The 21,921-nt window shown below is 35.7% G+C and overlaps 6 protein-coding genes across 6 annotated transcripts; 5 read left to right on the forward strand and 1 right to left on the reverse strand.

Annotated features, from left to right (window-relative positions):
- Positions 1 to 4,775: 4,775 nt before the first annotated feature.
- On the reverse strand, positions 4,776 to 5,246 carry LOC115632700 (pupal cuticle protein Edg-78E). The gene has a single exon (XM_030529936.1). The coding sequence runs from the start codon at positions 5,244 to 5,246 to the stop codon at positions 4,776 to 4,778; it is 471 nt and encodes a 156-aa protein (XP_030385796.1).
- Positions 5,247 to 7,375: 2,129 nt separating this feature from the next.
- Positions 7,376 to 7,763, forward strand: LOC115632121 (larval cuticle protein 65Ag1-like). Its single transcript, XM_030529122.1, has 2 exons — positions 7,376 to 7,500; positions 7,565 to 7,763. Exons 1-2 carry the CDS (start codon positions 7,376 to 7,378, stop codon positions 7,761 to 7,763), a joined length of 324 nt encoding a protein of 107 aa, XP_030384982.1.
- Positions 7,764 to 9,515: 1,752 nt separating this feature from the next.
- On the forward strand, positions 9,516 to 9,902 carry LOC115632120 (larval cuticle protein 65Ag1-like). The gene is made up of 2 exons (XM_030529121.1): positions 9,516 to 9,640; positions 9,704 to 9,902. Exons 1-2 carry the CDS (start codon positions 9,516 to 9,518, stop codon positions 9,900 to 9,902), a joined length of 324 nt encoding a protein of 107 aa, XP_030384981.1.
- Positions 9,903 to 14,989: 5,087 nt separating this feature from the next.
- LOC115632701 (pupal cuticle protein Edg-78E) lies at positions 14,990 to 15,538 on the forward strand. Its single transcript, XM_030529937.1, has one exon. It carries the CDS (start codon positions 14,990 to 14,992, stop codon positions 15,536 to 15,538), a length of 549 nt encoding a protein of 182 aa, XP_030385797.1.
- Positions 15,539 to 17,174: 1,636 nt separating this feature from the next.
- LOC115632702 (larval cuticle protein III/IV) lies at positions 17,175 to 17,617 on the forward strand. Its single transcript, XM_030529938.1, has 2 exons — positions 17,175 to 17,186; positions 17,255 to 17,617. Exons 1-2 carry the CDS (start codon positions 17,175 to 17,177, stop codon positions 17,615 to 17,617), a joined length of 375 nt encoding a protein of 124 aa, XP_030385798.1.
- A 3,422-nt stretch (positions 17,618 to 21,039) lies between these two features.
- On the forward strand, positions 21,040 to 21,407 carry LOC115632704 (larval cuticle protein 65Ag1-like). Its single transcript, XM_030529942.1, has 2 exons — positions 21,040 to 21,158; positions 21,221 to 21,407. The coding sequence occupies exons 1-2, from the start codon at positions 21,040 to 21,042 to the stop codon at positions 21,405 to 21,407; spliced, it is 306 nt and encodes a 101-aa protein (XP_030385802.1).
- The last annotated feature ends 514 nt before the right edge of the window (positions 21,408 to 21,921 follow it).

Genomic DNA, 21,921 nt, shown 5'->3' on the forward strand with positions numbered 1-21,921 from the left:
TCCTCCACTACAGAATAACATCCTTCAATTTAATTTTGACCTTGTCTTTTATATAATTGATCGTGAATTTTAATAATCTAATATCGGTTGAAAGGATGATCTGGCTGTACTCACCGATCAGAGTTGGGCACCCAAAAGGAAATCATAGGTCGTATTCAAGTGCCTTGACTGCCTACAGGCAACACGAAGCCTTCTTCTTCGCTCAAAACTTAACTTAGCGCTAAAGCTTCTTCCATGTCATTGTACTTCACCTAAGCTTAGACACAAGCTTTACTGAACATAAGCTTACACACTAGGGCTATGTGCCGTTGCACGGCTTTAAGAAAATAGGAATAATGGCTTTATACTACTAATGGGAACATTGTCCGAAAATGTGTAGTTAGAAGAACTGCTACTTATTCAAAAATATTGAATACCCATCAAATCGTTATTGAAGCAGTTATCCAAGCTATAATTTATAATAGTTTTAATTAACACTGCGACTGATTCTCCATAGACTCTATAGGCTGTACAAGTATTAAATATTTCTTAACACTTTCTTTTACTTTTACTTTTTATGCACACGACAAATTTAAATTGATAGTATGGCTGATGGGCCGACAGTCGTTAATTGTTAGTCTTCTAAGATTTTAGAAATATTGTGAAATCGCTCTTCTCCCACTGAAAGCCAACACAATGCCTCGCAGAATTTTTGAATCAACGTGATCTGCCAGGGATCACAAATATTAAAGTTAAAAATCGGTTTAAAGTCTGCAACGACAAAATTAATGGGAAACTTATTCAAAGCAACAATCTTGATGGGTGGAGATGTCGTAACCCCTCGAATTCTCTTAGCCCTTTAATTCAAAATATGTATAGCCTTTTCTTATTCAATCAGCTTTCGGAATTTTGGAACTGTGTGGCTAGATTTCTGCTCGCATGGACAACTTCTTATATTTTTCGTATTTCTGTGTCGGCCATCGAGATAGTATCTATAGTATATCTACGCATACTATGGACAAACAAGACATAAGACACAAGACCCACAAGTATTCAGGAACTAAACGTAGACCTAAACGTTTCTTCTTATCCATACAACGGGAATGAGCAAAAGAGAATTAGTTAGCTTAAAAAAAAGAAAGGAAAAGCTCTAATTTGTTGTCTCATTAAATAATAATATAGAGCATAGTTGCAAGTTCGTGGCAATGGCCAAGGTGGGACTTATGCTAATATAAAGCCGATAAGCGGCCAAACCAGTTTCGGCGAATGAAACCAAAATTAAATGAAATCAAAGCAAATTTGTTGTTTCTTTCTTTCTTGTATTCAAAGTTTTGGATAGTTTGCTTTGCCATATCTTCTGCATCTGCATCAAATTAGTTTCGCGTGTGGAATTGCGTCAACTTTTTGGCGGCTATAGTAATTCACACTAGTTCTGGGGTCGCCTAATTAGCATATTGAATGGTACGAGGGTGGGCTGAAAAACAATCGGAATAGGCATTAACAAAACTTTAGCGGGTAAAACATAATTTTCAATTAATTCTTAGCTTTGCCTTCTCCAAAGGTCGTCAAATTTTTGAATACCTTCTTGATGCCACGATTTGGAGAATATATTGAATGAGCAATTAATTCGTATCGGGCTAATCGATAATTGCCTGATTTGACTCCATGTGACTATTACCTTTCCGGAAAATTGCATAACGCCATTCTGAAGGACGTGAAAATCGATTATTTTGAAGTGCTTATTTATAGTGGAAAACGGTGTATTGAGGTTAAGGTTAATTATTTTGAATAAAATAAACAAATTATTTGCCAAACTATCAATTACGTGTTCTTATTTGTCTGTGTACTTAATCTCATCTCTCATCTGTTTTCCATTATGATTCTATTCCATTATTGGGTCATTTATATATTTTACGGGTGAAATCGAAAGTCATGCTCAATGAGATTTTATTTCAACATCCGTTTCCTTTGTGCATCTAGAATCGGTTCATCAATATTAAACATTATTAATCTCTTGTTTGCCTTATTATTATTATTATTATTATTATTATTATTATTATTATTATTATTATTATTATTATTATTATTATTATTATTATTATTATTATTATTATTATTATTATTATTATTATTATTATTATTATTATTATTATTATTATTTTTGTGATGTTTCTTTTGGTGGAGAGCTACAGAAACCTTAAGCTACATAAACCAAACTTTGCACATATAATAAATATAAAATAATCTTTTTATGTCTTTATTTTCACCAAAATCGGTCAATTCTTAGAAAAGTTATTATCGAAAAAATTTCACTCTTAATATTAATTGTTTTGTTTAAGTTTTTATTTTATTGTTTTTGTTATTCACGCGCGACTCCCTTGCTTATAGAAAAATAAGGTATAAAATATTTATATTTTTTAGCCACTCTATATTAGTGATGTGCTGTCCAATTACTTCCGATTACTTTTCAGCCCGTCTACGCGCTACATACATACATGTACATACATATATGTATGAATGGGATCCATGGGTGTGTATTATGCAAATGACATAGCCAAGCGCGATTATTCATAGAAGTCTAGACCAAAAGAAGTGTAGTACGTAAAATGTTGAAAACGAAAGCTTTTAATATGCAAACCAAATATTGAAGAAATAATAAGAACTATGCAAATTAAGATGAAATTTTAATAAATTGCATACCATGCTTAGATTGTAAAATTGGATCTTGTCTGTGTGTAATCGTGTGCATGTGAGCGTTTCTGAACATATTGCTATGGAGTAAATGAAATCGATATAACCGGTCGGCACCAAGAACTTGACAGAACTAGTTGTGCTTCCGGGCCACAAATTTGCGTGGTTTTAATGGCTATGCTAAAGAATGGGTGTAATTTTCATCCCCACAATAGCTGAGAGAATAAAAGCTTAGACTTTTTTTTTTTAGATTAAAATTTGAGTTTGTCAACTCCATTGTATGGTTTCTTAGTAAGTATCCATTTGGACATATTCATTTAAAATGATTGTTATTTAATTTTTATACACTGTAAGGTAAAAACGGTTATTAAGCTTGTGCAAAATATGTAACAGGCAGGAGTCATCTGCGACCCCGTAAAGTTATATTCTATTATTATTATATTTATCAGCGTGACGAGACGAATCGATCTAGAATATCCATCCGTCCGTCCGTCCGATTGGATGAACTCTTGGATTTCGAAAACGGCTAAGCGCACATTAACAAAACTTGGTATGTAGACACTCCTAGTTCCTAGGCTACACGAGTTTATTTATTTTTATTAAACCATCAATTCTAGAGTTCTAAACAAAACAATTTCATTTTAGTACTATGCTCACAAACTGCAGCATCAAGTTCGCTCTTCTTCTTCGTTTAACAGAAGGCTGGGTCGGAAGTTTGTCTGGGTATAGGGTATTTCACTGTCGGGCTTGTTCGACGGTAGCGTTTTTTCCTGTTTTATTCCATGAATGTAATTTAAAATATTTAAACACGTGAATATTCTTACGATATTTTAACGAAACTACTCCGGGTTCAATGAATCATTTTATGCTCAAATTTTCGATATTTTTACTCACTTACTAAATCTGAACACCAACTTTTACGATCTGGACATTTCCGAAGAATTGGAGTTTAAGTTGCTTTATAAACATGGGGACTTCAGCGGTTCGGGTTTGTCAATTTTTTAATGGTTTGATTTCTTCAGAGGTAATAAAACTTCAACTCAACTATCCCTAGCCAGATGAGCCCGGATCGTTAAGGGACTGCTTCCGAATTTGCATGCAACTTTGCTTTGCATTGGTAAACCATTATGGAAACGAGCAAATCGAGATGAATGTAAGCTATATTAAATTATTATCTATGGGGGTTTTCCCGATTTTCCATTCGTATAATCGCCTATATCTCGGAGACTATAAGACCTAGGGACACCAAATGCCCAGATGCCTTATGTGAATACGCAGAAAATGTGTATTTTGTAATTTCCCTCCCTCCCCCCCTCTCCCATGCAAATCGCGATTTTCTCTAACTCCCGTAATTCTTGGAATTTCGAAAATTTTGCAAATACCCCCAGTTAGTAATTATGTGTCCGTATGCCAAGTTTCATCATGATAGACCGATTTGACAAGAAGTTATAGCCATAAATAAATTTGAGGTAAAATCGATCAAAAAATTTTGTTGTTCTTACTTTTTTTAATTTCTATAATTATTCTAAACATATGTACAGAGTATTTCAAAGTCGGAACACCCGACTTTAGCTTTTTTACTTGTTTAAAATTAAATTTGTTCTTTTTTAAAGGCGAGGCTACGATTAGTGACTTTTACTTATAAAGAATATTTATGAGATTCAGATACTCGAATTGACAGTTGAATGGACAAACCTAAGGGTATAAGTACATTTGATTTCTCTGGCAATAAGAATTGGTAATAATTTTAATTCCATAAAGTTTACGGAAGGTATATGTACTTGTATGTATTATACTATATAGATGTAAAATATAGACTGATGTTTTGTTTGTTCTTGTGGGAATCAAATGATATCATAATGATATTACTAAAGGAGCAATAGACAACATAAACATCTCCCAGCCGCAATATAAGGATACATTATTGACGGCTATCAAAGAAAACATGATATTATAGTGTATCTTGAGAGGCACATGCTGGATTTACGTAGCACTTTAAGAAATGCTGCTGAAAGATTTGAAAGCTGAAGACAGTTGGCAAAGAACGTATGGGTTGTGATCAAATGAATACTTCATGAGCAATTTATTTAAAATATGAAAGTGCCTTAGAACTTTAAAGGGCGATATCTCAACTGCTGCGCTCCTTGTCGCTCCTCCTGATGCGGGTGTGTCCGTATGTATTCCAAAGCCTTTAGTATCGCTGCCGGAATTGGTGGTGGTGTTGGCAGGTGGGCACCACTGGGATGATAGCCGTTCTCATCGGCCGTGTACGTCAACTGCACCAGCTGGCCATCGGGCGCATAGTAGGCAGAGGAACCGCTTGCATAGTAGCCACCAACACCCGTCTCCTGGGCCGCTATGCCATTGGAAGTCTGGTACTGATAGCTGTAGCTGCCATCCTCCTTAAGGTCGCTTTTAAAATCGCGTGTCTCCGCTGCTGCATCATAGGCATCCGGACGTGCTTGGGCAAAGGCCAAAAGGGCTGCGGCTATCAAAATGAACTGCAATTTGGTTGTCATGGGTGTCCTCGTTTGATTGAGATTGGTGAAGTGCGCTTTACTTACAATTTTGTACATGTCTGTGGTTGGAGCCTGTTGTTACTTTGAACTCGGAGCGAGAACGAATGTGAATTGTACGGGATGCTGGCGCATTTATAGCATTTTGCCACGCCAATTATTTTGGGCCAGGCCCAAGCGGCAACAGCATCAGCAACCGCAACCAATATCTCCAACTTACATACAAACACACCTGCATACGAGTATATACAAACTTACATACATACAACAAGCTTCATGCAATTGCCACTCTGTCTCACTATTTTGGGGCACTGAGCGAACTCATAAATTTTATGTTGCCGTCTTCGCTTTCGTTTCATTTTGGTTTGGTTTTTATTTCATTTTTTTATACCCTGTACGAACGGCAAAAGGGGTATATAGGATTTGTGCACAGTATGTAACAGCTCCTGCCTCTTTCATCTCCGACTTCATAAAGTATATATACTTTTAGTATATACTTACGTATATTCCTAATCAGCATGATGAGACATATCGACCTAGAAAAGCGAATTCGTCTGGATCGGCGTCTGGATTTTTTAAACGGCTTAACAGCAGCAGAATGTCTGGAACACTGTCCACAATTCTGAAACTACATTAACTTAACATACGTTATTTTCGTACTTAAATTTCCGCCTAGTCGTTAGATTAAAGAAACTTTAGAGAGTTTGACTTCCTTTTCTATTTGATTCTGTTATACTCGTTGATAACAACGCATATACTTGTACATATATAAGTAGTAACTACAAGTACATAGTATAAAATAATGGAAGAGGCATTTGGGTACAGAGTATTTCACTGTCTATTAGTATTTCTCTCTTGCTTATTGTAAATTTGTTGGCGGTATTTACATTCAGTTTATTGGCAGCTTTATGAACATGTGAAACTCAATTTGTATTTAGGATGTTAGTAATTTTTCATTAGCACCTTTTTCACCTACCCCATTGCTTTTATCAATGAGTCTGCCTTTAGTCGAGGCCGTGCCTTTTTTTCCTTTGGTTCATTTTTCTTTGGGCAGCACATTCATGACATTATTTATGTGAATTAACCAATACCGCGATGTTCTCAAAAGTACGCAAATTATTTAAAATGCTTAAAATGTAATGTTTGCAGGCCGGAAATTGCGATGAGGGTACCGAAAAGTTAAAATTCAAAGTTTTCAACGATGTACATTTGTATTCATAAAATGAACACAAAACTGTCCAAACAATTTTTTATAATAAATCGTCGTTTAATCAATTCTCAAAATCGATTAAGAATATTATGCACTAGGTCAACGCCATCATTTTTTACGAAGTCCTCAAGTGTGCCCCAAAATGAAAAAGACGAAAACATACGCAGAAGGTTTAACTTGCGCCACAACTTTGCGGCACATGAACGACCTTGTCGTGGCAGCTCGTGGCAGGCAAAAACAGATGATTTTAACATACATATGTAAACATGTATGTGTATGTACATAAGCGATTGTAGTTACAGATGGGGAAATTGTTCGTTTTGATAAGAAAATAAGAGATGTGCAGTTTGCGGCGTGACTCACGTGGGCAATATTATTACTGTGCTATCTGTTATTTAAATAGCATCCCTTTTTAAATCAAACCTTCAAATTAGGAACAACAATTAAATCAAGAAAAGAAACTGCAAACAGCATTTTCGAGGATATTGAAAGAATTGGCGTATTATGACTGTCGTATTAATTTCTTTGTACTAATAATAATAATTACTAATACTAATAATTCATTTATCTGTTTTCTAAATTCATGTTTGGTGAACCGCCAATAAGCGAATCTTACTTACAGTATGTGCATAAACATCTCCTTAAATGTAGTTATGACGCCATCAATGGAATACTAGTTAAGCATGTTACACAAATCACAGCTTAAATCATAAAAGGTAAGATCCTCTTTGAATGTTCTATTTGAAAATTTTGGCGTTTAGGCATGCAAATGTCTGCGATGAGCTGCATAAATTTACATTAACATTGGGAAGACCTTCGTGGAACTAGCTTTAGCCAAAGATATATGTATTATTATTATTAATTGATGAAACTAGTTTTTGTAGCGCCACATTAGTTGCGATCGTATATAAAACCCCGCGAATTTCGTCAGAAGACAAACATTCGTAGTTCGACTAAGAAACGGAATACTCAACTCAACATGAAGTTCATCATTGTCTTTGCTGCCCTCTTCGCTGTTGCTCTGGCTGCTCCACCTTCCAATCAAGGTGAGGTACAGATCGTGCGCAGTGACTCTAATGTTGGTCCTGAATCCTTTGAATATGGGTAAGTTGTATATAAATAAGTACATCGGATCGTCTCTATAGTGATTAATATCCGTAATATCTAGGTATGAGACCTCCGATGGTGTTTCGGCAAGTGCAGAAGGACATCTGAACAATGCTGGCACCGAAAACGAAGCCCTTGCAGTACGTGGATCCTACACATGGGTGGACCCTGAGGGTCAGTCACATACCCTTACCTATATTGCCGACGAGAATGGTTTCCAGCCACAAGGCGCTGATATTCCCGTTGCCCCAGCGGCTTAATTAAATAAAAAATGATAAGAATATAAAAAATTTATTTTTGGTTTCTCTTTAATTATGGAATATGTTACAATTAAGGGGTATGCGTCAGTTTGAGTCTATGATAAGACTTTTTTGTAATACTATAATTAGCTAAACGGAGCTGAAGTTGATCAACTGAAATTGTGTTTTCAGTAGGAAAGTAATGCATGATTTCAAAAATGTATAAATATGATGTATTTGTATATTACTCAATTCATATTACTCCCAGTATTTCGCTTATTTATAAATGAAAAGGAAGAACGAATGCTGTTGTCGTGTGATCTTGCGTCTTATACGTTTGCCTTACCGCCTTGCGCGTTTTTATGCAATTAATGTAAACAAAAAATTGGTATTAGGTCTTTAAATAAAAACAAGATAGAACAATAAAGTCGAGCTCGCCCGACTGTGAAATATCCTGTACCCAACAAAATTAAAAAAATATATTTTAAAAATTAATTTAAAAAATTTGATTAGTTATATAAAAAATATGCAATACATATGTACATAAATAAGTGGAGACATATGTTTATGTACAGTTTACATAGCATATGCGTGTTTACAAAATTAAGTCAAATCAGCAACCACTACGGGCATAGCTTGGGCAGAGATTAAATATATGGCTATAACTACCTTAACAATTGACATATCATTTTGATCACGAATATATGTATGTGTATATATTCTTTGTGGGAACTGCTCTTTACAGATTATTTGTATGCTAATAATAGAATAGTGTGAGGGCATAGCATGTTCTGCCGACTATGGTGATAACCCCTCCAAAAAGAATTCGTCGTCCTGCTCCTCAAAATGGTTGTTTACGAAGATATTAGCATTCTCATTTGATGAAAATTTCTGTCCCCAACACAAGTGGGAAAGCTAAAGTTGGGTGTTCCGACTTTGAAATACTCTATAAATATTTGTAGAATAACTATAGAAATTATTCTGTAATACACATTTTCTGCGTATTCATATTAGATATCTTGGATTAAAATTTTGTGTCTGTAGCACTTATAGTCTCTGAGATATAGATGATTATACATACAGGGGGGAAGTGTAAAGAAAATACATATACATTTTTCACCTTCCGCAAATCTAATTTCATATACTTGTAGGTACAGAGTATAAAAAGCACTAATATCTAATTGGTTAATCGGTTGCTGAACGATAATCATAATATCAAAATGGTACAAATTTTGGCGGAAACACATAAAAACACATAAATATAATACAAACGTCGAGTTAATGTAGGAAGTCATTTTCATGTCCTGCTGGAATTATTTCGTTTGCCCTCGTAAGTATGTGTTTTAAAAGCAATACTTTGCTGCGTTTTAATAAGTATTATTATCAAGATATTTGATTGTTTAGTTTGATAGCGAAATAAACTAATTTATCTGTTATTCATTTGATTTGTCCAAGTTTTTTTGTGTATGTATAGCATATAAATGAAAATCAATAATTTGTTATAAAAATAAAATATGTAAAATGATCTTTTAAGATTCTGGTCAAACATAAAACCATTTTACTTTATTCTGTCGGCATGGCAATGTCTGCGACAAGCTGCATAAATTTACATTATCAATTTTTGTAGGCCTAATTACTTAACCAAATATTGCTAATTGATGAAACTAGTTTGGCTTGGACGTCACAATAGGTGCGATCGCCTATAAAAACACGAGAACTTCGGCTCAAGGAATCATTCGTAGTTCGACTAACACACGGAATACTCAACTCAACATGAAGTTCATCATTGTCTTTGCTGCCCTCTTCGCCGTTGTTTTGGCTGCACCAGCAAATCCCGATGCCGACTCACAGGTCCTGCGCAGTGACTCTGATGTTGGTCCCGAAAACTACAAATATGCGTAAGTTGTACAAAAATAGATATACTGTTCCTATTATGATAAATGCTCCTCATTTCATTTTAGCTATGAGACCTCCAATGGCATTAATGCTCAAGAAGAAGGACAACTGAACAATGCTGGCAGCGAAAACGAAGCCATTGCAGTACGTGGATCCTTCACATGGGTGGACCCTGAGGGTCAGTCACATACCATTACCTATATTGCCGACGAGAATGGTTTCCAGCCACAGGGCGCTGATATTCCCCTTGCCCCAGAGGCTTAATTAAATAAAAAAGCTTATGATTGTTAAAAAACTACTTTTGTTTTAGCTGTCACTGTTTAGTGGGAGGTTTTCACTCTTTTAAATTATAACTGAGACAAGTTTTGTACCTCTTGGAATTCTTGAAAATATTAGGTAGATCCCTCGCGACCTCTTGACTCTTTAACTATAAGCCTGTTAACCTTCCATGAAAACACGGCAAAATTTGGAATAACAGTTCTGAGAACTAAAGCGGGTTAAATGACGAAGAGTCAGCAATACATGGGATAGGGTAAAAATATAATTTCAAAATATATAAAATTACAATTAAAACAAAACAATTAAAGTTGAGAAAAGAAACCAAATTAGCAACAACTCGCGACTGTTCGTATTAGCTTTGTGTATGTTAACGTAAATAAGTATATAAATGGATATACACACATACTTGTATTTATATTGAACTTGGTAACAAGATGCGGTCAGGCGGGCCAAAGTCAACGTGGTCAAGACGAGGCATCCGCAACTCTTCTTATACATACTCGTACTATATGTATGTATTTGTAGTATTGTTTTTGTTGCTGTTGTCGTTGCGTTACTTTGCTTTTATGTTAACGATTTTATGCTCGAAACCGGCTCCGATTCTCTGTCTGCTGCCGCATGGCCGGCTTTAAAGCTTTAACGAAAGCAAAAGTTGTTGTGTTCCGCTAGGCCGTTTCCTTGCCAATGTCGCGCCAATGCGACCAAGTTAGCAAACGAACAAGATACATACTTGTGTACCGGGTAGCAGTTTCGTTTTTTGTTTTTTTGCTTTTGTAAAGATGTAAAGCACTTGACTGACATACAGCCTACGCCTTTCGGTTATTTCTGTTGTTGTTGTTGTTGTTGTTGTTGGTATAGTCCATTAGGGCAGCGCATCAATCCATCTTCACGCTCATTGAGCGCACAAAAAACGGGGTACATGGTGCATATGTCTCGGACGCTCACCTGACCCGCAACATAATTGACCCACATTCACTGTCGGCGACAAGTCCAGCTGAAGGTCATCCAGGCGCATCAACTTTATTTTATACTATATACACATACACCTACGTATTATTATTTAATTAATTTTATTTTGTATCATTTTATTTTTCAATCCATTTCTTATTGACCAGCTTGTCATTTGTGCGCTCCACATTTAGTCATTGGATACATTTAATTAATTAAATATGCGTGAACTCTCAAAATTGTCTAGGTCGGGATGCATACGAGCATATTCGTATACAATATCTACATATGTAGTTAATTCATATGAACCTAACCATGCCGTACTATGGCCTGTTAAGCCATACATTAATTTTGGATTCATTGGCTTGGCGTTGGTTTTTTTATTTTTATTATTACTACTCATCCCAATACAGTAGAGCGCATCCGAAAAACAGTCTCACACACACACACACACACACATACTATACGTACAACTGTTTATATGTGCATTAAGAGTTATTTATATGCACACTATTTATATACATACTCGTTTAGTAGATCGGGAGCGTCACTGCGCTGCGTTGGCTGCTGGGTGTGTTAGCGCCAATAAACTCAAATTTTATTTGTATGGAACAGTGGTAGCAGCTATACAATGTCATCGACTTTCGAAATGACCTTGTGATGGTTGATGACCTTCATATTTGTCTAATATATGATATTCAATGCTAATTGCTGTCCGTTACTTACAAAGGGGCATTGAAACTTGCAGCTGCATCTTGTAAAGGTCTTACTTCTGACTGAACTTAAGTTCAAAATAGTGTGCTTGAGTTTCCGTTAGTAATTGTAAATTGTATGAATTGTTTATACAATCGCAAAAAGCATTAAAACTTTGACTTTAAAATAAAGTTTGCAGTACAAGGAAAGGGAAAGGGACCTCAGACCACATGCTCATGCCAGCCTTTTCATTTGTCTGGGAAATTTTCAAACTTCGGTCTGCCAGTCTGTCCCTCTGCCTCTTAATTGGCAGATCTGTCGACGTTTTGCCTGTGTCTGTGTATTTAGTATTGTAAGGTAATATCTGTGAAAAGTAAGTTTTTTAAATTTATGCACGATGAATTTTTGTATTTAGACGTTCATCAGTGAAACCGGATTAGCTCACTACAACTAATAAAGAACTTCACCTAAAATGTGCTCGCCAAGCATTTGGTTTGAAAGATAGAACATCAACTGCAAAATACAACAATATTGCTACCGAAAGTATAACATAAATAAAGAAAATACTTTATGTGCTTTATATGGTAAAATGATGTTTCAAACTTTTCGTGCCAGCTTAATTAAATTACTTCAACGTTCTTGTTGATACTTTGTTTTTTTTTGTAGGTCAAGTTTGGTCGTTTTTTATTTTCCAATTTATTTTACTTTTAATTTACGTTATAAACTGATTGTGTTGATTTCATTGTTAATGAATTTTTATACACTTTATTTAATTTGCATGTTTCAAGTTTGTTTTTATAAAGCACGTGGTTTGCTGTTGAACATGTTTGGACAATTCGCGTATATGGGGGCTCTTTCGTCTAGATCGTCAAATTTGTACGATAATAGCTCAGATGGATTTAATTTGGATGCTCAGCAACAATGGCTGTGAACTCATCACATTTTTGACCACTATGTCTGAAACGTGTTTTACTATTTTTGTGCTTTATGTAGATTGATTTTGTGTGTTGCTAAAATTTACATATTAACTTAGGGTGGACGCGTAAAACTCGTCTGGGCAAGATGTGAGACATTAAATCGATAAAGACAAGTTAAAAGATTAAATTGAATGAAATCGAAAATATCAGGAAGTGTTAATGTTGGCCAGATGCTCTAAGCCCAAAGCAACCAAAATATTAAGACATTTTTAATTAAATGATTTGTCGCATTTTTATGGGATAACTACAAGTTATCGAATTACTACAAGTACAAATATAAGTATTTGTGTATGAAGCAAGAATTACTGGAAACCAAACTGTATTTTTTAATGAAAGTGATCGCTTAAACTCAATAAACACTTTAGAGCTAAGTAATTTAATTATTCAAAGATGTTCAGGCTGACTGCTGGATATTTTGTTTAGTTTCAGGTCAGAGATTATCTACGAGCTAACTGAAAATGTATTCTTTTTGTTAGAAGGGGAAGAGTTCGCTTAAGAGTTTGATAAATATTAATTATAATAATAAATAATAATAATTGGATCATAATATACAAAATGGATTGTCCAGGGCCTGCTGATTCCTCTGCCTCTTTTGAGCAGAAGAGGCAAAAAGTATATTGTTGATCTGAAAGGTTCTATAAAATTATTTCGGCCTGAAAGAACAGAGGAATTAACATATCACACAATCAATTTTTAGAGAAACACAATACTAAGAACCAAGGGCGTACGCAGCTTTTACCAAAGGGGGCAAAAAATTAAAATTTTGATTAAACAATGCACGATGCATTTAAATAATAATTTATGCATATTATCAATGAAAAAAATTCAACAACTCAAACTCAGTTGCATTTTAAGGCTAAATAGTGCGCCATAATAATGAACGTGTGGTCAACTTTATGTGGCAAAATTTTTTGTAGGGGGGCAAAATAAAATAAAACAAGAGAGAACGCTACAGTCGAGCAAGCCCGGCAGTGAAATACCCTGTACCCAGGTATCTGTATTTGCCGGACACTTGAAATTAAATAAAGTGTAAATCTTTTTTAATTGAATGTGTTTAACTTTTGAGTTTGTGATTGTATTTCCTATTCAGAATTGAAACTAAAAAGTCAAATGGTATATCTTCTTCAGCCTCGATAAAGAATGCTAAGAGATATGTTTTCGAAGTATTTTTAATAAATCTATGGTATATAAACTAAATATACATATACGTGTATATAACATTTTGAATTTTTAATACAATAATAAATATAAATGTAGATAATATAAAAATGATAGATGGCTTCCCATCATTTTCAAAATTATTAAATTAGTCAGCAAAGTATTTAGTCAGGTCTGTCGGCAATCTAATTTACTTTCTTAGCAGAATTAACATTCAAATGCACATACATTTGACTCCGAATCTTGATACCTATCATTGTTTAGCCAATTATGCTACTAATTTCATGCTTATCTCTGGAAAAGCTTTTATGATCGTCTGACTGTCTGTGGATTCCGCTTTCAGCAGCTGCTCTTAGATGCACTTAATGGGCCATTCAACTTTCCGATCCGTGACACACCCACCGTAGCCTTATCTTGATCCATGTTGATCCATGACTACATTTTGGATTTCGTAAGCCCCTTCGCTAATCTTACACATGTCACATTACATTACAAAAATACTATAAAAAATAATCGTTATGAAAGAGTAGTTTTTATGAATGTATATATGTATTAAGCTTTTCATATTTTAAATGCGCTGTTACCCAAAATAGATGTATAATTAATGAATTAACACAATCACTTAATTACTCGTATGGCAAAATAAAAAATAAAAAAATGAGACAAAGAGCACAGAGAGTTTCTTGAACCGCGGGCGTTTTGCTTAATTCGGTTAAAAGTGCTGGAGGTTCGTTGGCCACTTGGTTACTTGGCCACTCGACCGCTGGGCTGCTTGGTCACTGGGGCTCATTTCGTTTTCATTTTACGCACACTGAAGCGGTAAACACAACAAACACTTGAAAATACTAATGAAAATTGTGGTTGATTGTTTGAAAGACATACTGAACGTGGCTAAGAGCGTGGATAATTGGAAGCGTTGCAACCGTTTTTGACTTCCAGCTACAGTAATCATAATCATCAGTAACATCAACAATGCCCGGGCGCACTTTTGGCAGCTTTTTAATGGTTGCACACACATTCTCACATAAACACACACACACACACACACAAACGCTTACATACCAGACCATGTACACTCTTCTCTACGCTTTCATCGTCGGACAGTCGTAAAGCAAATTTTCAAGCTACAAGTATGTATATAAATTGCCGGCCATGGCCATGTCTGACATCAAACACAGTTTAGCTCTTAAGGGTATAACAACCATAAACCAAAAACCTTAATCAACCAACCAAGCTGGGCAAAAATGTTTAAGATCGTAAGTCGCAGGATAATCGGACGGAAAGTGACTGCTAATAATGCTTGTTGTTTCTCTTGCTCCATCTTCCTTCCTCCTCTCTAATATTGGTTCCGAGCAGCAAAACGTCGGACTTGTTGCTATCGTCGCCCTTGTTGTGGCCACTGCTCTGGCCATTGGCGAGGTGCATGCCTCGCATTCAGATCCAGCTGATGCACACGCCGAGATACGCAGCTATAACAATGAGCTGAAGCAAGGAGATGGCAGCTACAATTATCAGTTCGAGACGACCAATGGCATTGCACAACAGGAGCAGGGTGTGGGCGGTTACTATGCATCTGGCTCATCGCAATATTATACGCCAGACGGACAACTCATTCAGCTGACATATACGGCCGATGAGAATGGCTTCCAGCCACAGGGCGAACACTTGCCCACACCCCCACCCATTCCGGAGGCCATTCTGAAATCATTGGAGTGGATTCGCAACCATCCCGAGGAAAATGACGAGTCCTCTTATCATGAACACCATGACCACCACGAGCATCATGAGCATCATCATCAGCAGGAGCATGTGGGATTGCCTGTGCCGTATGACAAGAAGTTTTAAATTATTGCAATGACCAGTGGCCATTGTGGCTGTTGTTGTCGTTGAGCAAACATGTACATTTATTCATTTTCTGCTCATTGGCGGCAACACAGTCTGTTGCTTCTGTTTTTCTTCATTCAATCCTCAACCTTCAATCACACCCACCCATACATTTGCAACTTTACTGTAAGGTGGCTGTTGCTGTTGTTATTTTTGTTTGCATAGTCAAAGTAACAAACAATCAACAGCATCAACAGCACATGAAACATACACCCATACACCCATACAATCACACACCCTCACACCCACATACAAATACATACATACATACATACATACATATGTACATACTGCGCTGTGCTTGTCGTCATTGTCGCCATGTCCTTTGTCGGCTCGCTGACGTTGACATTTATTGCCAGAGATAATAATAATGTAATAAAAGAAAAAAAGAAAAAGGTACAATTTAATATTGTTGTTTATAGTACTTGCATACTTGTACATACACATATGTATACAAGTATAAACGTATCTCCTTTCGGTATGTAAGAGTGTAGGCGGCACTATAAATGCCATTGCTCTCATCTGCCCAGCCATATGGCTATGCATAGCAGCTGCCTAGCCCATAAATTTTTCCTGAAGCCATTTTTACAGCCACCGATTCGTTCTTGGTCTCTCGTAAGTATTAGAGTGAGCAGTAATTCCTTTTTCATTTTATTTTGGCAATCGAAACAAACATTTTAATGAACCTTTATAAATGGTTAGCGCATTTTATGTTATAATTTTCATGCAAATTCCAACGGCTAGACGACGCAAACTCATAACGAATTTGTTTGATTTTCCATCATAAAATAGGCGCTGGCAATGTTGTAACATGCAACTTGAATCTGTATGAATTTGTATTCATTTATTTATTTTGATGTTAAATTAACAATATGCAGTATGTTTCAGCTAACTTTTTTGTATAGGGTCCATTATCTCTACTTTTAGTTGGCTGTTGGCCAAACTTTTCTGATACTCTGTCTGAAATGTGTACTACGACTTGGGCTTGATGTCAAATTGGACGTGGTGGGAGTTAATAAAAATGAGTAATACGTATTTCTCATTTACAGTTTTGGGGTTTAAAAATGTAAAGAGATTATTAATAATAATTTAATTTGAAAAGTGTACAAATATTAAATTGGGAAATGTTAGAAACTTAGAACGTTTGGTGATCGCCACAGTCACGAATGATTTTCAAATTCTTTAAAAATGGAATGAGTCTTAAATATTATTAAATGAAGCTCCTATACAAAGCCTTACCAACCTATTAAATCAATGCTTAAATTGGAGCGTTTGGTGTTCAGCGCAATCAAGTATAATTTTAGAATTATTTAGAAATGGAAAGGGTATATAGTCTACGTCAAAAACATTAAATTTACGGTTCCCATTTATGATTTTGTCTGTTAGTGAGTTGGCAAATCTCTAATAACAACAATATCATAATCAAAGTGAGGGTAGTCTGCATTTTTAATTTGCATATGAATTGTTTACATGGTGTGATACGATAATTGATTCGAGGTAGCGCGCCCAGTTTTAACTTTCATATAAATATCGTGTGATGGCCTTATTTGTGCATCAGTAACTCATCAAGAGCCCTAATAGATAACACTTTAAAGCCATGTATAAGCTGGTGAGTGTCCTGCCAGATCATTATTAATATAGGAAGAAAATGAATAAACAATAAACCTATCCACACAGATACCATTCATTGCTCTTTTGGCATGTGCCTTGGCTGCGCCAGCTGAGGTTGTGCGTTCATCTAGCAATGTCGAAGCGGATGGCTCATATGGATTCGTTTGGGAGTTAAATGATGGCACCTCCTTCCAGGAGCAGGGAGTAGGTGGTCAGGGTGCAAATGGAGCTTTCGCTTATATCTCCCCCGAAGGTCTGCCAGTTCAACTGAGTTATGTTGCCGATCAGAATGGTTTCCAGCCAAACTCGGACTTGCTGCCCACACCACCACCAATTCCAGAGGAGATCTTGAGATCCATTCGATACATCCAAGAACATCCCACGCCCGAGGAGTTGGCGGATCGAGCAGTGCGTGCTTCTCAAATTTAGAAAGATGACAAGTTGGCTTTATTTTGCTCTTAAGTTAACAACTCACAAACTACTCGCATTATTCTATTATATACACATACCTATGTTCATACACGCTAATTAAAGGGATTCGCAGTCAATTCAATTCAAGTTGTGCAAAACTTAATTAGTGTTCATGGGTATACATATACACTTATGTACGTATATACATATAAGGCAGGCTCCATAGATGGAGCGCCTTTAATATTTAATACAATGCGGCAGAGCAGCGCCACAATGTTCATTAACATTTGACACCAGACAAGTAGCTGCCTCAGCTCTCTTCTTCCTCTGCCCCATATCCATCTTTATTTCTATCCCTGGGATGTGAGAGTTTCGCTTTAGTTTTTGTCCAAAATCAACTAGCGCCTTCTCAACACACATATATTAAGGCATACACACAGACGCTTACAAACAATTACCGTTATTGTGTGCCATTGAAGCGTGTGGCATGGCACGCAAAATCACAATACACTAATACTAACACCCATGTACCCACACCCACACACACACACACACACACACACACACACACAGTCAAACACACAGAGAGTGGCGTAAAAACAAAGCAGACTCATATCAATTAGGCACGCTCAGGAGCGGATATGGATATGAGTATGAGTAGTTAATTAAAAAGATTAAGGCACAAGAGAAATTTATGTATGACATCGGCGACAACAAGAACAACAATGCAATTATGTATAGTAATCGTGCTTTCGTCGGCTTTAATATGTGTATGCAATTAAGGGTTTCCCTCAGGCACTCCTCACACCAGTCTAAATTTATCAAAACCGATATTGACCAAATATTAATTTGTATACCCTCTACCCGAAAGGTGAAAAGGATGTATTCGGTTTTTGCAAATGAATGTAGCAAACGAAAAGAGGCATCATTTAAATTTCGAAAGATAATCGAACACTGTGAGTTCAGGAGATTTTTTCAAAACATTATTTTTAAACTACCGAAATGGTAGACGTTAAATTCTGTAACTCATAGAAATTAACGATAATCATAAACTCAGAAATAATGAAAACGAAAAATATTAATCAACATCAAGACTTGTGTTAATTTATTGAGATAATAATGTTTGTTTATTTGTTCCCTCATTCCATTAATGAATGAATTAGCTGGATTATGTAGCTGGCGTAGAATTGATTAAATGTTTTAATTATTTCAATACTGAAAATTACACGCAAGATAGTTGTACAAGTAAGCAAGAGTTGTAAGCTGCAACCATTATTAAAAAGAAGGCTCAAATTCGAATGTGAAAGTTGAATACAATTGGTAGCCAGATTCGGAAATCTACGCAAAGTTTTAATGTTACAATAAATACTTGAATTAAACTACTAAAAGTCATAAAAGTCATTATCTTCTTTCATCTAAAATGTAAGATTTTTTTGAAATAAATTGTAATAATTGCAAAACCTCATACGCATAAGCAACAATTTTGATATAATAAATCGCAAACTTGTCGATAAAGTATTAATCTTTCTCATGCAAAAGCTATTTTTGAAGCTGCTTTAAAGTTTGAATATAGCCCCTTGGAAGTTTTTAAGTGCAACCTTTTGTATAACTAATGAAATTAGCATATACGATGTATTACAATTAAAAATTTTAACACTACTTAGTAAATTAAAAGAGTATTTAAATGTTATCTTCGGCTGTGGTTAATTTTGTGCACCCTGCAATACCATAGAGCGCCGCCCCCAGAATGCCCATAATATGATTTAACCACAAAGCATCTTTAACTTTAATAATGTTTTGTCATAACGTCATCCATGCACTTCATTCTCCATATTTATTTATGTTTTCATTCTGTTTAAAATTGAATTATTACGCCACGGCGTAGTCCCACTTTGTAGCTCTCAACGTTAATCAAATGTTGCTTGACAAGGGTTAAGTTATAATTGTTAAAGAATATTTGAGAGTTGAGGGGCGAGAATTTCAAGCATTGTAGGAGTTGTTAGAAAATGGGAATACCTTGGCGTAACCATTGTGAGTGTGCGAAATCAGGTGTATGTGTTGGGCAACACTAATATTGTTAATTGATAAAACAAGTTTAGTGTGAGTGTCATATTGATCAGTTTAGTGGCTCAACAAACATTTGGAAAATGTAATTCAACTTAAAGTTCATTATTGTCTTCGCAGCATTCTTTGCTATTTCTGTAGCTGTGTCACCTACACCGGATGCGGTGATCAAGCGTTTGAAATCGGATGTTGGATGTGAGCTACATGATCTCGTATGTATAGCTATGTAATGTATATTTTGCGTTTGGAACCTCAGAGCAGGGTCAGCTGAAAAATATTCACATAGAACATAGAAAGCAATGGCAGAACAACTCATGATGGCCACATCCTCTCAGCTAGATATTCCGGCTGTTATAGTGGCTTTCAACCGTAGGGTGCCCGTTGCTTAAGCAAATTAAACTATTATCATAAATGTAGCAAAATTATTTCAGTGCATTGTTTGGGAATATTTTAAATATTTTCGACTTAAGGTAAAAGATTACAAAAGCGGTCTACGTTTTTTTCTGAAAATCCTAAGATCGCCTGTGATCACCATTATAATTTTTGTAAAAAATATTAAAACGTCCGTTATGTATGTTTTTATACGAGAATGTATGTGTTCGGCTCAGCAGCAAAGTATAAAGTATCTTAAAACTTGTCTTGCGAGGCAGGATCAACACATATTAACGTAACATATTCTCTTATACTTATATTTGTATATGCTTGCGTTCGCACGTGTCTGTATTCAATCTCATTTCTCCATTAAAAAGCTGGATTAACCAAACTTTGTACACATAATTTATACATAATAATAATCTACTTTTGTTTCAAATTTCATCTAAATCGGTTAAGTTATTAGGAAAACAATTTTACTCCGGTACTCCGCCCAAAAGCTCGACTGTAGCGTTCTCTCTTGTTTTTATTTTATGTTAGCTATAAATAATCAAGTATTAATTTAATTAACTAGGTTGAAGTTAAAATTTTTGACAAATTCTAAATAATTAAGCGAACATTATTATGTCTTTTTACGCCCACTACAAATAGTTTATTTCACTTGTTTTACACGTTTACTAATCGAATTTAAATGTTAATTGTAAAAAAGTACGTATTACAAAAATAAAAGTTTCGATGAAAACAAACATATTAACCTCTATTAAAAATCCATAAGAAGAGACTGGCGTTTTAAAATGTTTGCTAAACGGATAAATATATGCGTAATCTGAATACATTTACATTAAACATTTTGGTAAGACCAATTATTCAAAAATATCTTATTAATTGATTAAACTGGTTTGGCTTGGGCGTTGCAATAGTTGCAATCGACTATAAAAACATTCGAATTTACACACAAGACAAGCATTCGTAGTTCGACCATCACACGGAATACACAAGCCACAATGAAGTTCATCATTGTCTTTGCTGCCCTCTTCGCCGCTGCTCTCGCTGCGCCAAATCAAGATGCAGAGATCTTGCGCTATGAAAATGATAACATTGGTGTCGAGGGTTACAATTTTGCGTAAGTTATACAAGCAAGCCAATTGGTCAGTTCATATAGCGATTAATGGCTATTATTTTCAGTCTTGAGACCTCCGATGGCACTAGCAAGCAAGAACAGGGACAGTTGAAGTCTTTGCCTGAGGGTGATGCGATCGTAGTAAGGGGCTCCTTCCAATATCTGGATAATGAAGGCCAAGTCCATACCACCTCTTATATTGCCGACGAAAACGGTTATCAGCCACAGAGTGCTGATATTCCCGTTGCTTAGATAAATAAAATATAAGAAAATTAAAAAAAAAAACTTACATTTTTGTTTTTATTTGTTAAAGCTTTCTATTTGAATAATATTGAAAACGACATGTCAAACATTCCAAAAAGTCCCGGGCCGAGGTATCCAGGTTACCCAAAGTCCTAGGCAGATGTATTCTTGATGTACCCACCACTCCCCCGCTATGCGCGATTTTAGCTATAACTCCCACTATAACTTCCTTAATTGCGAATTTTATCGTGATCAATTATCTTTGCATAAGTTCTGCTCGCAGCTATTGTTGTTGCCGCTTTGACTTAACTCTGTACAGCACGCATACATGCTTTGATAATAGTCTATGTTTTCACTCATCAACATCAGATAATTGATAATACAGTTATATGTAAAAATGATGAAAAATTCGACTTGTCTATCAAATGTGTCAGAGAAATCGCTTTAGTTCCATTTTTTTTGGAATTTCCCTCCCTCCCCCCTCTCCCCCCTCTCTCTAAATTTTGCAAATGCGTTCAGTTAG

Source organism: Scaptodrosophila lebanonensis, unplaced genomic scaffold (genome assembly GCF_003285725.1).
Source record: "Scaptodrosophila lebanonensis strain 11010-0011.00,11010-0021.00 unplaced genomic scaffold, SlebRS2 tig00001415-arrow-pilon, whole genome shotgun sequence".
Classification (NCBI taxonomy): domain Eukaryota; kingdom Metazoa; phylum Arthropoda; class Insecta; order Diptera; family Drosophilidae; genus Scaptodrosophila; species Scaptodrosophila lebanonensis.